Below are 14,058 nucleotides of genomic sequence, written 5' to 3'. Positions count from 1 at the left end.
GGCATGAACCTAGATGTTGAAAGGTTTGGCAAGGTCTGGATTTGGTTTGATTCCGGCCTGTCTTTTCCTAATGGTCAACAGGCATTTATTTAACAAGGGTTTGCGCAAAACCTACTGCGGGCTTTTTAACCACTTACAAGCCTTGAGACGCGAAGGGGCAACTGGCGCGTGCGCAGTGGGAGAGTCTTTGCCCGGCTCCGCCCTTGTACTATAACTCCCAGCAGGCTCCGCACACGCCTCAGGCGCGTCGCTGACTGTTGACGTAACGCCGTAGCGCGGGGAATTTCGAGTAGCAGTGGAGCGCGGGAGGCCAGTGGGTGCGGGACCCCATCACCCTACCTAGGACAGACCATGGACTCCTTAGTCGAGCCTCGGTGGCCTCCAGGTCTGGCAGTAATGAAGGTGAGTGCTCTGGGGAGGTCGGGAGCATTCGGTTGTCTGCAGGAGGCCAGTCCCGCTGTGAGAAGGAGAAAGGCGGAGACGCGAGCTGCGAGCTGGGCCAGGGTAGGCGGTTCTGCTCTGCCACTTACGGACGTGGTAGATGGGCCTCAGTTTCCTCCTGCTGAGAAGTGGCGGGGTCACGCCTCGGTCCCTTGTGGTAAACTTAGGTTGGCCGTCTTATGGAACCGGGTATTAAGCGGTTCAGCCACAACGGTGAAAATGACCTCGAGAAAAATAGTCACTCTAAACGGCGAAAACCTCAGTAACAACTAACCCTTTCCGAGGGCCTGCTACTTGTCAAGCATATGTAAATCTCGCAGTACATTAGTTGAGAATTTTCCCATTCCTTTTGCTTTCTTTCATTTCTTCTAATTACCTAGTGCTGGTTGGCCCTGACTTCTCCCTGACGTGTCCTAACTCGTAACAGTCGTGCATCCCTTAAACAAGGAGATCAGGGCTCAGGCTTAGCACTAGAGCCTTTCATTGCATTTATATTTCAATCTATTATATCATTGTATTTCATGATATTACTTAACTTAAATAACATGGTGGTTTTTGGCAAGCCATTCCAGTTCCATTTACAGTAGCAGTGAACCCTGTGTGCTTAATCAAGAAGAGCAAACACATTTTGCTGTACTAGCTAAGAATTAGTTATTTGGTTTTTCTTCTTGCTCTGTTATTATGTATTTTTCTGACTGTGTGCAAGATCGCTTTCTAGTTTATTCCTCAGTTCGGTAAATTTGAAGATTTTGGTATCAGTCATAAGACTGACTTTTGAGGATTAAGGGGAGGGATTTGGGGAAGGTTAAAGTATAAGGCCTTTCTTCTTGCCATCCCAGTGTTATCTACAGTGCCTGGGGACTTGAAATAGCCCCATAGTGAAAAGCTGGCAATGGGGAAGGATCTAGGAAGGATGTGGTTTGGAGTTGCCTTGGCATTAAGGTACTTCAGAGAACATAGATTTGAGTTCCAGTGGTCTTGGGTTAAATCTGGTCTCTGGCTCTTATTTAACTGTACGATCTTGGGTTTGTTACTTAACCTCTCTGAGCCTGCATTTCCTCAACTGTAAAGAGGAGGCAAAAATAAACAGTTTATAGGGTTGGTTAAATGAGCTGATGTGTGTGGATAGGGATTCTGTCTGGCTTACTCATGGTGCTTAACACAATGTCTGGCACATAGTGCATGCTTCAAGATTATTTGCTAATTGGTTGAAGGTTCTAAGTATCTGGAAGGTAGTAAGCATTCAGTTAATGTCTTTATTATTATAATCAATAGCACTTTAACATGTGTGGTTTCTTCCCCCCCTTTTTATTTGTTATTGTGAAGATCAAATTGTATAAAGGAAGTAAAAGCTTTGTAGCTTGTAAAGCTTCTTGCTTTGTAGATTTAAGCATAGTTTACCACAACTTTCAGAGTTCTGTAAAGGCAGGTTCCATGTCTTCTACGGATTTGATGTCTCACCACAGCACTGGAAACAGGGTTCAGCAGCTGAGATTGTTCAGTGGTGGAGTTGATTGAAGCCATATTAGAATCATGGTGGAAAGCCAGCCCCCTCCAGTATTTTCTTTTCTATTTTTCTAATAGCTCTTTATTTTATTTTGTTTGTACCTGTTAGTACTGTTTATTTTGCCCATTTCCCCCCACCCCCAACCTCCTCAGCAACCACCATTTCTCTGTCTTTAAGAGTCTGTTTTTTGTTTGTTCATTTGTTTTTTAGATACCACCTGGTAGTGAAATCATATGGTATTTGTCTTTCTTTTAGACTTACTTCACTTGGCATACATAATACCCACCAGGTCCATTCGTGTTGTCACAAATGGCAAGATCTTATTCTTTTTTAGGGTTGAGTGATATTACATTGTATATCTATCTTGGTTGTTGTGAATAGTGGTGCAATAAACCTAGGGGTACATATGTCTTTTCAAATTAGTGTTTTCATTTTCTTTGGGAAATACCTTGTAGTGGAATCACTGGGTCATATAATATTTGTTTTTAATTTTTTTAAGAAACTCCATAGTGTTTTCCATAGTGGTTGCACCAATTTACATTCCTACTGACAGTGCAGGAGGGCTCCCTTTTCTCCATATCCTCACCAACACCTGTTATTTCTTTCTTTCTTTCTTTTTTTTTTTGGTACTATCCATTCTGACTGGTGTGAGGTGATATCTCACCTTTTGATTTGCATTTCCCTGATGATTAGTGATTTTGAGCATCTCTTCATGTGTCTATTGGCCATTTTGTATGTCTTTTTTTTTTTTTTTGGAAAAATGTCTATTCAGGTCCTTTGCCCATTTTTTAATGAGATTATTTGGGGGGTTTTTTGGTGCTGTGTTGTCTAAGTGCTTTCTGTATTTTAGATATTGACCCCTCATTGAATATATCATTTGCATTAAATGCATCTCTCGCATTCACTGGGTTGCCTTTTTGTTTTGTTGGTGGTTTCTTTTGCTGTGTAAAGCCTTTTATTTTGGTGTAGTCCCAATAGTTAATGTTTGCTTTTGTTTCCCTTGTCTGAGGAGATGTAGCTATAAATATGTTGGTCAGGTGATGTCCAAGAGATTACTGCCTATTTTTCCTTTTAGTAGTTTTGTGACTTTAGGACTCAAATTTAAGTCTTTGATCCGTTTTGAATTTATTTTGTGTATGGTATAAGAAAGTGGTCTAGTTTCATTCTTTTGCATGTAGCTGTCCAGTTTTCCCAATACCATTTGTTGAAAAGACTGTCTGTTCCCCTTCCTGTATTCTTGCCTCCTTTGTTGTAAATTGACTGTATAAGTGTGGGTCTATTTGTGGGCTTTCTATCCTGTTCCATTGATCTATGTATTTTAATCCCTTTGTCATGTATTTGTCAATTTCTCATCTAGTTTTTCTTGAACTTTTTCTAGGGACAAGGAATTAGGGGCTCCCAGAAGTAGCTCTGTTCAGAATTCTTTCTTATACTGCATAGAAACTTGGTTCCAAATCCATGGAACCATGGAAAGACTTTTGTATCCAGAATTATTTATGATTTTTGTTTGTGTGTGTTTTTCTGAACAGAGAGTTCTCGTTTTTATTCATATGTTTAAGGGGATTTGTGACCCAAAAAACTCAAGAGCCTTTCCTCTAGTTATTAAATCTTTTCAGACATTCCCTACTTTCCCCTCTTCTAAGTTGAACTCCTAGAGGCTCCTCTTGACTGTGGAGTGCATGTTATAGTCTTGAAATGGCATGACTAGAAGTTTGTATAAGAGTGTTATAGCTCTGGGAGCGCCTGGGTGGCTCGGTTGGTTAAGCCTTTGCCTTTGGCTCAGGTCATGGTCTGGGAGTCCTAGGATCAAGTCCCACACTGGGCTCCCTGCTCAGCAGAGAGTCTGCTTTTCCCTCTCTCTCTGCCCACCATCTCCTCATGTTCTCTCTCTCTTTCTCTCAAATAAATAAATATATCTTTAAAAAAAAAAAAAAAAGTTGTAGCTCTGGGGCGCCTGGGTGGCTCAGATGGTTAAACATCTGCCTTTGGCTCAGGTCATGATCCCATGGGCCTGGGATCGAACTCTATATCAGGCTCCCTGCTCAGTGCAGAGCCTGCTTTTCCCTATCCTTCTGCCATTTCCTCCGCTTGTGCTCTCTGGCTCTGTCTCTCTCTCTCTGTCAAGTAAATAAATAAAATCTTAAAAAAAAAAAAAAGGACACATCATATTTGGCTGCACTGAAAAAAAAAAAAAAAAAAAAAGAGAATGTTACAGCTCATCTGATGCAGTGTCACCTTCCACAAATCTTGCTCAGTATGTGTCAGCACCTCTCCTCCAGAGAGGATGGTTATATAGAAAAAAAGCACAATAGAGATGCCAGGACTCTGACTTCCAGCCCCACCTCTGCTCTTAATTGATACTCCACACAGTTCTCTAGCTTTTTGTATCAGTGGTGGCTTACCATCCAAAATAATGGAAGATTTTGGCATTTTCATGTTTATTTTCCTGGTTTCATAGTAGCAGGAATTTTTGGTTTTGACAGATAATAAATGGATATGTGTATATAGTAGAAAAAATTAAAATTCAGATTAAGATAAAGGAGAAAATGAAAGTTCCCCATCACGCTGTCATCTGGAGGTAACCATATTTTAATGTTTTCTCTGTTTAATGTGCATGTATGATGTATATATGCATTTAAAATTTGGGATCACTTTGGAATTGACTTCTTGGGTTTAATTCACCCACTTATAGCTTGATAGTCTTCATCTGTAAAACTGGGATATTGATGCTATAGACTTCATAAGATTGTTAGGCAGATTAAACTGTATAGTTCTATGGTAGTGCATTGTTGTAGATTTGTTCTCTGATTTTTTTAAAGTTTCCATTAAAACAACACTTTCCCATGGCACTAATTATTCTTTGAAAGTGTGTGTGTGTGTGTGTTTTAAGATTTTATTTATTTGTTTGACAGAGAGAGAGAGAGAGCACTCAAGCAGGGGGAATAGCAGGCAGAGGAGGAGAGAGAAGCAGACTCCCTGCTAGCAGGGAGCCCCATGTGGGACTCGATCCAAGGACCCGGGGAACCTGAGCCGAAGGCAGTTGCTTAACCAACTGAGCCACCCAGTCACTCCAAAGTGTGTGTGTGTGTGTGTGTGTGTGTGTGTGTGTGTGTGTGTGTGTTTAAAGGCTACATAATATTTCATCATATAGACTGTTGGTGACATTAGTCTTTTTTTGTTTGTATTTTTAAAATTTAGGTAATACACTCATGGTTAAAAAAATATGAAACAAGATGTAAAAGTCTCCCTCACAGTCTGTCCCTTACCCAGTTTTCTGACTCCTATTACTATTATTTATTATTTTACTGTGTATCTTTTCAGAATTTCTTTATATGTATACAAGGTAAAAATATAATATGTTTTTATTCCGTCTTCTTTTTAACAAATGGTAGCATACCTTACCTCTTTTTAAAAAAAATTTCATTTTAAAGATTTTATTCATTTATTAGAGAGCATGCACATGTTTGGGGTAGAGGGACAGAAGGAGAGGGAGAAGCAGGCTGCCTGCTGTGCAGAGAGCCCAACGAGGGGCTTGATCCCAGGACCCTGGGACCATGACCTGTTCCAAAGGCAGACACTTAATGGACTGCGCCACCCAGGCGTCCCTACCTGACTTCTTTTTTGCACTTGTTTTGGCACTCTTTCCATGTTGGTAAGGAGTGAGTTCCTCCTCCTCCTCCTTTTTTTTTTCCTCTTAAAAACTGCTCAGTATTCTTATTGGATAGAATAACATCTTATTTTAAATGATTTAGAAGATTTTGCATTGTGAGAATAGATCCTTTCTTTCCTATTTGGATTGCATTCCAGACTGACACACATCTGTCTGACTTTCCAGATTGACCACATCTTTACCACCTTCTGCTGCTGCTGGCTACAGCTCTTTCCAGGGCCTCCTCAGTTGGCTCTACCTTGTAGTAACTAACATGTGATACTGTGCAGAGAGCACTGGACTGACTGCCCACAGGGAGACAGGAAGTTTTAGTCCTGGCTTGACTCATACCCCATGTTTGTGTGTGCTTCTTCATTTGTGAAGTAGAGGTTTTAACTAGATACTTTCTCATGTTTGGCTTTAGTATTCTTTGATTTTGTTCTTAACCTACCACACAGGTGAATGGTTATTTGTACCATTCCCTCAACAGTGAGTGTGGGCCAGGGAATGGGGTCTGAAGAAGCAGCAGCTTGGAGTAAGAGCTAGAAACATGTGAGAAATGGAACAGGAGGGCAGTGGCCGTTTTGTAAAGGGTTGACAGTATGGAGCAGGAATCTGTACAGTGTCAACTTTATCTGTTGAAAGCTTTTTGGGTAACTTGACATTTGAATGTTTAAGTCATATGGGGAAGGTTTTTCTTGATTTGTCAAGATTCCTTGCAGTTTATGTGGAGTTAATTTTGAGTTTGTGTTTGACAAAAGAATATTCTTTTTTTTTTTTTTAAGATTTTATTTATTCATTTGACAGACAGAAATCACAAGTAGGCAGAGAGGCAGGCAGAGAGAGAAGGGAAGGGGAAGCAAGAGAGCCTGATGTGGGGCTTGATCCCAGGGCACTGGGATCATGACCTGAGCCGTAGACAGAGGCTTTAACCTACTGAGCCACCCAGACACCCTGACAAAAGAATATTCTTAATTTTTTTTTTTTTTTTTAGGGTGTGGAGGAAGAGTTCTGTGGCAGGCATTCCAGTCTTGGTATTTTTCTGATAGATATATATGTATCTTTGCATTTCAGACAATAGATGATTTGCTGCGGTGTGGAATTTGCTTTGAATATTTCAACATTGCAATGATGATTCCTCAGTGTTCACATAACTGTAAGTATGCCTTGTCTCTCTAAGTTAGTAAAAATGTGATTTTTACATGAGGTAGTGTTAATTTAACACCCCAGGTGAGTACATGTATTTATTTCTCACCTTTAGTTCTTCTATCTCGAAGTTTTCAGATGATATTTTCTGTTGCCTTACTCTTGGGTATATATTTTTTTAAAGCAGGAAATCACTATATTTCATTATGCAGCTTCTGTACAATCAGAAAGTAAAACATCATTGTAAAATGTTGGTTAGAAAACATGGTATTTCATTTGCATTGTATGGCAAATGGTTGACATCCTTAGTCATAAATGATCTCTTAGAAACCAGGAACAAAGACACTAATATTCCAAGGGAGATGAAAAAAAAAAAAAACTGCAGAGGAAAGTGAAATAACGAATGAGTAGAAAGGTTTAAGGATATATGAAGATGTTTGAACTGAGCAATAACAAAAGAAAAGCAATCTTTGTAATGTCGTATTGTCAAAGATTAAAACACTGACATTTAATGTTTGTACTGTTTTAGAGAAAGTCTCATAGACAAACAATAAGGGACAAGATTGATGACAATATATACAATTTTGGGGAACCTCTGCTTTTGACTCAAAATAAAAATTTTGAATATCCTTAATTTCAATGAAGTGGAACTACTGGGACTACCTCAACAAATTAGGTGGAGAAATTAAAAATAATTTATATATAAGCATGTTCACTGCATAGAAAATTTGTAGCTAATGTATGGGCCCATAAGAATACTTGCATATCAGTTTATTTATCCGTACACCCCAAATAGATAGGCACAAAACTCCATTGACAGATAATGTTGGGGAGTAGAATTAGGAAGGGAAAAAAGCATTTAAGAAGTGAATATACTATTCACAAATTCCTGTGTCCTTGGAACTGGAAGAAGATAATTTTTTATGAATCAAATTTACCCTGTCATAAGTGGAAATTATAAATCTCTACACTTGAGACTTATGGCAACATTGAAATGAAGCCTTGCAATGATACCGTCCTGAGCTTGTGTGTAATATAACATGTCCATCATTCAGGCTCCCAAGATTTAGTCCAGTGTCAACAATGAAAGCAGTCAGCATGTCTGGTTACATTTATCTCTAGTGACACCCTTCAGGTAACTTTCAAACATGAGCTTTCCCAGTACAGTTTTTTCATCTGTGAGGAACACTCCAGCGTATGAAAGAGGAGTATCTGTACATTATGAAGATTGTCTTTTGGATTTGAAGATGGTGGTAGAAGTGATAGCATCAATTTCCCATTTAGTCATCACACTCATTTCACCAAGGGCTGTTTCTGGGACCAGAGATGGAAGTGAAGAACCAGAGATGGAAGATGGAGTAATATTGCCAGCAGAGGTCTGGTGGCACTATTTCTTGCTATTATAAGCAAAGATGGCAAAAGTGTGTTTTCCTGGATCTGTCATCTCCTGTGGTTCCTAGTTAAGACTAGGAAGTCCATAGGACAGGGAGTGTTCCTGATGTCAGATGTTCTCAGGCCGTGTGCAGATCTCTTCCTTTCTTGTTCTTTTCAGATTGCATCTTCTCCCATATTCTTTTCTTGGGTTTCCTCTTGGATATTTTTATGCCTCTTGTAACATTGCGGCAATAAAGATCTTGGTCACTATATGTGGTTATTTATTTGCCTAGTACTTTTAGATGTTAAATTTCAGAATTTTTGTTTTGTAACAGGTTAACACTTAGGTAGTTCAGTCATATAGACCTTAACATGGATATATAGTTCAAAGTTTTAAAACATTCAAAGTTTAAAAATCCCAGTGGGAAATCTACCAGTAAAGAGTTTTACAGGCAATTTATCACTTACCTTGCTGTGTGAGGCTGGAAAGACTCTTAAATTGAATTTTGCTTGTACTTAGCTTTCCGAGGCTATCATGTATTTTATTTTTTTATTCTGTAGCTTAAGGTATTTAACACGTAGTGGTGAGCCTGTCATTGTCATTGTTTAGGAGCTATTTTCATCTGTCTTAGAAGATTAAACAACAACAACAAAAAAACAAGGTAGGCTTAAAAAATTAATTTGGTGTATGGTAGTAGCTTTGGTAAGAAGTTTCTATAGCAAAGACCTATGAGGGTGGTGGTGGTAGCAACATGGGCATTAGGGGTGTACTTAGGCTTGACTCCTGAGTCCCCAGCTTACAGCTGGTTGAATTTACAAATGTTAACATTTCTTCAAATGTAAAAATTTGATGAATAATTTCGACTTTAGAAGATGATTATGAAAATTAAATGTGCAGAACCCAGTGTCTGGCATGATGCAGGCCCTTAATAATTGTTAGTTCCTTTCTAGATTAGATTCACATTAGTAAAGATAAGTTTAGGGGATTGTTTTGAAATGTTTATTAAAATAATTTTTATTTAGATGTAATTTACATATAATAAAACACATCCCTTTTAAATGCACAGTAAAGTATATAAGCATCAGTGAATTTTGACAAAGGTATATACCATGTAACCAGTATAGTTAAGATATAGTACATTTCAATCCCATGATAGAGTACTGCTCATCTTAGTCAGTATAGCCTCAGGCAATAATGTGTGTATCTGTTTCTGGACTCTTTTCTGTTCTCTTGTTCTCTGTGTTTATCCCTGTGCCAATACCTTGCTGTCTTAATTATTGTAGCTTTGTGTTACATCTTGATAGATATTTTAAGGCCTCCCATTTTGTTTTTCTTTATTAAAATTATTTGGACCATTTAGGATCTTTGCATTTTATATATAAATGCAATTACATATAAATTTTAGAATCATTGTCGGTTTCTACAAAAAAAGCTGCTGGTATGTACGTTGGGATTGTTCTGAATTTAGAGATCAATCTGGGTAGAAATGATTTCTTAACAATGTTGAGTCTTCAATATATGAACTTGGTATATTCCTCCATTTTGTAGTTTTAATTTCTCTCAACAGTGTGGTTTAGCTTTCATTGCACAGGCTATGAACATAGAACTACAATTTTTTTTTTTAAAAGATTTTATTTATTTATTTGACAGAGATCACAAGCAGGCAGAGAGGCAGGCAGAGAGAGAGGAGGAAGCAGGCCCCCCGCTGAGCAGAGAGCCTGATGCGGGGCTCCATCCCAGGACTCTGAGATCATGACCTGAGCCGAAGGCAGCGGCTTAACCCACTGAGCCACCCAGGCGCCCCATAGAAATACAATTTTTTAATTGATTTTTTATCTTGTGATCTTGGTAAATTCACTTTTTAATTCCAGCATCTCTTTTTGTTGATTCCTTCAGAATTTTTACATATACAGTCATGTTATCTGTGAATAAAAATACCTTTATTTCTTACTTTCTAATCTCCATGCGTCATATTTTTTTCTTGTTTTATAGAGGCTAGTACTTCTAGTACAATTTTTTTTTTTTTAAAGATTTTATTTATTTATTTGACAGAGAGAGATGACAAGTAGATGGAGAGAGAGGCAGGCAGAGAGAGAGAGAGGGAAGCAGGCTCCCTGCTGAGCAGAGAGCCCGATATGGGACTTGATCCCAGGACCCTGAGATCGTGACCTGAGCCGAAGGCAGCGGCTTAAACCACTGAGCCACCCAGGCGCCCTTTCTAGTACAATTTTAAGTAGAAGTGATGTGAACGGACATCCATTTCTTAGTCCTAATTTATGGGGAAATCATTTAGTTTTTTAAATATTGTGTTAGAGTATTATATTCATGATACATTTTCATAAATTTACCAAGTTGAGGCATTTCCTTTCTTAATTAGCTGGTTTTTTTTTTAAATCATAAATGTATGTTGAATTTTGTCAAGTATGTTTTCTGCATTTATGGAGATGCTCATGATTTCTTCCTTCATAATGTTACAGAATTGCTTTTTGTTTGCTAAAATAACCTTTTTTTATTCCTTTCATTAAATTTACCTATTTAATCTTAGTGGTTGAGTTTATTGGCACAGGATAGCCACATGTGACTAGTGGCTTCTGTGTTAAACTGTGCAGATACATTTCCATTATTGCAGAAAGTTAAAGTAATTATTGATAAGGCTGGATTTACATATACTCCCATTTTGTGTTTTATTTGTCCATCTATTCTTTGCTCTCTTTCTGCCTTTTTAAGAAATAGTTAAACATTTTTTAAGTTAATTTTCCACAGTTGCCTTACTAGCTTTGCTTCTCTGTTTCATTATTTTAGTGGTAGTTTAAAATATGCCTCTTTAACTTAATACAACTTCCTTTCAAACAGTATTATGCTACCTGAATAGTGTAGAACTGTGTTACAGATGTGTACTTCTGCCCTCTTCCTGTCATCTTATTGTAATTCATTTTATGTGTACATGTATTATAGACACTAAAATACATTGTTTCTATATTTGCTTTAGACACCCATTATCTTTTAAACAAATTAAAAAATTTTTTTTGGTGTAACTCTCATATTTATCATTTCTGATACTCTCCTTTGTACATATCAAAGTTAACTTCTGGTATAATTTTTATACTCTCTGCTACTTTTCTTGTAGTATACATAGGCTGCTAAAGAAGTCTCAGCTTTTGTTTGTCTGAAAAAGTTGCTTCATCGCCCTTTGAAAGATTTTTTTTTTTTTTTTGAAAGATGTTTTTAATGGGTATAAATTCAGGGTTAATGTTTTTTCCCTTTCAGAATGTCATTCTGACTTTACTGGTTTCAGATGAAACCAGGTGCGTTCTTTTTATTTATAGCTTTCTGTGTATAATGTACCTTTTTTCCCTGGCTGCTTTTCTTTTCTTTTCTTTTTTTTTTTTTTTTTTAAGATTTTATTTATTTATTTGACAGAGAGTGATCACAAGTAGGCAGAGAGACAGGCAGAGAGAGAGGGGGAAGCAGGCTCCCTGCTGAGCAGAGAGTCTGATGCAGGACTTGATCCCAGGACCCCAAGATCATGACCTGAGCCAAAGGCAGAGGCTTAACCCACTGAGCCACCCAGGCGCCCCATGGCTGCTTTTCATATTTTCTTTTTTATCACTGATTTTCAGAAATTTGTAATATGCTTTAGTTTTGTTTACTTTGTATTTGTTTTGTTTGGGGTTCCTTAGCTTTGGGTTTATATTTGGAAAGATTTTAGCCATTGTTTCTTTTGAGTATTTTTCTGTTAATACATCCATCCTATGCTCCAGTATTGACTCCAATTAAATTTTGTTAAATCTTAACTATTTTTACTTTACTGCTTGATATTTATCTACAGACACTGAGACTCTTTTTTCTTTTTCTGTTTTGGTCTCTACCCCTATTCCCCACACTCACCCTGCCTTTCTGTGCTTAGTTTTGGATAATTCTTTTGCTATGCCTTCAGGTCTATCCACTTTTTATTCTGTAGTATCTCAGCTGTTAGTCTCTTCCAATGAAATTTTCATTTCAGATATTATATTGATCATTTCTAGAAATTTCATTTAAAACATATTTTCCATTTCTTTTTTCACTAGGTTTATGTGTGTGTTTTAAGCTTTGAGCATACTGAGCATAGTCTTTTTTTAAAAAATTAATTAATTTATTTGACAGACAGAGATCACAAGTAGGCAGAGAGACAGGCACAGGGAGAGGGGGAAGCAGGCTCCCTGCGGAGCAGAGTGCCCGATGCAGGGCTCGATTCCAGGACCCTGAGATCATGACCTGAGCCAAAGGCAGAGGCTTAACCCACTGAGCCACCCAGGTGCCCCACTGAACATATTTTTTTTTTTTTAAAGATTTTATTTATTTATCAGAGAGAGAGAGGGGGAGAGAGCGAGCATAGGCAGACAGAATGGCAGGCAGAGGCAGAGGGAGAAGCAAGCTCCCTGCTGAGCAAGGAGCCCGATGTGGGACTCGATCCCAGGACGCCGGGATCATGACCTGAGCCGAAGGCAGCTGCTTAACCAACTGAGCCACCCAGGTGTCCCTGAACATATTTCTAATAGTGAGTTTAACCTCCCTATCTGCTAATCCATTATCTGTGTCATTTCCAAGTCTGTTTCTGTTGACTGATTTTTTTTTTTTTTTACCTTTCTTGTGTATAAATGATATTTTCTTATTTCTTTGCATGACTAGTAATTTTTGATTAGATGCTTGCCATTATAGTGTTTACCTTTTTGATTGGGTAGTTTTATTGTATAACTTATTGGCATGTTGGGCTGTGTTGTGGCAGGCGGGTAAGTCATTTGTGGATTAGACTGATTCTGTCAAGTTTTGTTGGTGTGGATTTAGAGTAGCCTTTTCTATAGGGCTGGGTTTTTTGGGGGGTGGTGCTGCTGAGGGATTGGTATAAAACACATAACAAGAAATTTACCATATTAACAAATTGTTGCATGTGTAGTATTGTTAACTATATGTTCATTACTATATAAGAAATCTTTAGAACTTTTTTATTCTGTGTGACTGAAATTTTATATCTAGTGCACAGAAACTCCTCATTTCTCCTTACCTAAGTCCTGGCAACAACCATTCCTTTTTCTTCTTTTATGAATTTGACTAGATATCTCATATGAATGGAATTATATAGTATTTGTCTGTTTGTGATTGGTTTTTTCACTTAGCTTAATGTCCTCAAGATTCATCCATGTGGTAGCATGTGGCAGGATTTCCTTCTTTTTAAAGGCTGAATAATATTCCATTGTATGTATGTATCACATTTTCTTTATCCATTCAGTTGTTGGTGACTCTTGGGTTGCTCCCATCTTTTGGCTATTGTGAATGATGCTGCTTTGAACATGGTAGTGCAGATATCTGTTTGAGATCCTTTTTTCATTTCTTTTGGATAACTACCCAGAGGTGGGATTGTTGGCTCATATGGTAATTCTATTTTTAATCTTGAGAAACCACCATACTGTTTTCCATAGTGACTGTACCATTTTACATTTCCATCAACAGTGTACAAGTTTCTAGTTTCTCTACAGTGTTACCAACTTTATTTTCTACTTTTTAAAAATAATTGGCTATCCTAACAGGTGTGAAGTGATATCTCATTATGGTTTTGATTTGCATTTCCCGGATGGTTAGTGATGTTGAGCATCTTTTCATATACTTGTTGGCCAACTGTATGTCTTTGGAGAAATGTCTATTCAGATGCTTTGCCCTTTTCAAATCTTGTTTTGGGGTATTTTTGTTGTTGTTGAGTTATAGGTGTTCCTTGAATGTTTTGGATATTAACTCTTTTTCAGGTATATGGTTTACAGATATTTTCTCCTATTTCATAGGTTGTTTTTTTTTACTTTGTTCATTGTTTCCTTTGCAGAAGCTTTTTGTTTTTTTTAAATTATTTTTATTATCACAGGATGTATTAATTGCCCCAGGGGTATAAGTCTGTGAATCATAAGGCTTACA

The 14,058-nt window shown here is 37.7% G+C and overlaps 1 protein-coding gene across 1 annotated transcript in view; it reads left to right on the top strand.

The window, feature by feature from the left end:
• The first annotated feature begins 273 nt into the window (after positions 1 to 273).
• Positions 274 to 14,058, top strand: part of RAD18 (RAD18 E3 ubiquitin protein ligase) — a 105,753-nt gene continuing 91,968 nt past the window's right edge. The window contains exons 1-2 of the mRNA XM_059387891.1: positions 274 to 402; positions 6,672 to 6,753. Coding sequence (XP_059243874.1) covers positions 352 to 402; positions 6,672 to 6,753 — 133 coding nt within the window. The 5' untranslated portion in view covers positions 274 to 351. The remainder of the gene's footprint in view (positions 403 to 6,671; positions 6,754 to 14,058) is intronic.

Source organism: Mustela nigripes, chromosome 2 (assembly GCF_022355385.1).
Source record: "Mustela nigripes isolate SB6536 chromosome 2, MUSNIG.SB6536, whole genome shotgun sequence".
In the NCBI taxonomy this organism is placed as follows: domain Eukaryota; kingdom Metazoa; phylum Chordata; class Mammalia; order Carnivora; family Mustelidae; genus Mustela; species Mustela nigripes.
Note: the sequence above shows the minus strand (reverse complement) of the source record. Positions and strands in the feature narration are given on the sequence as shown.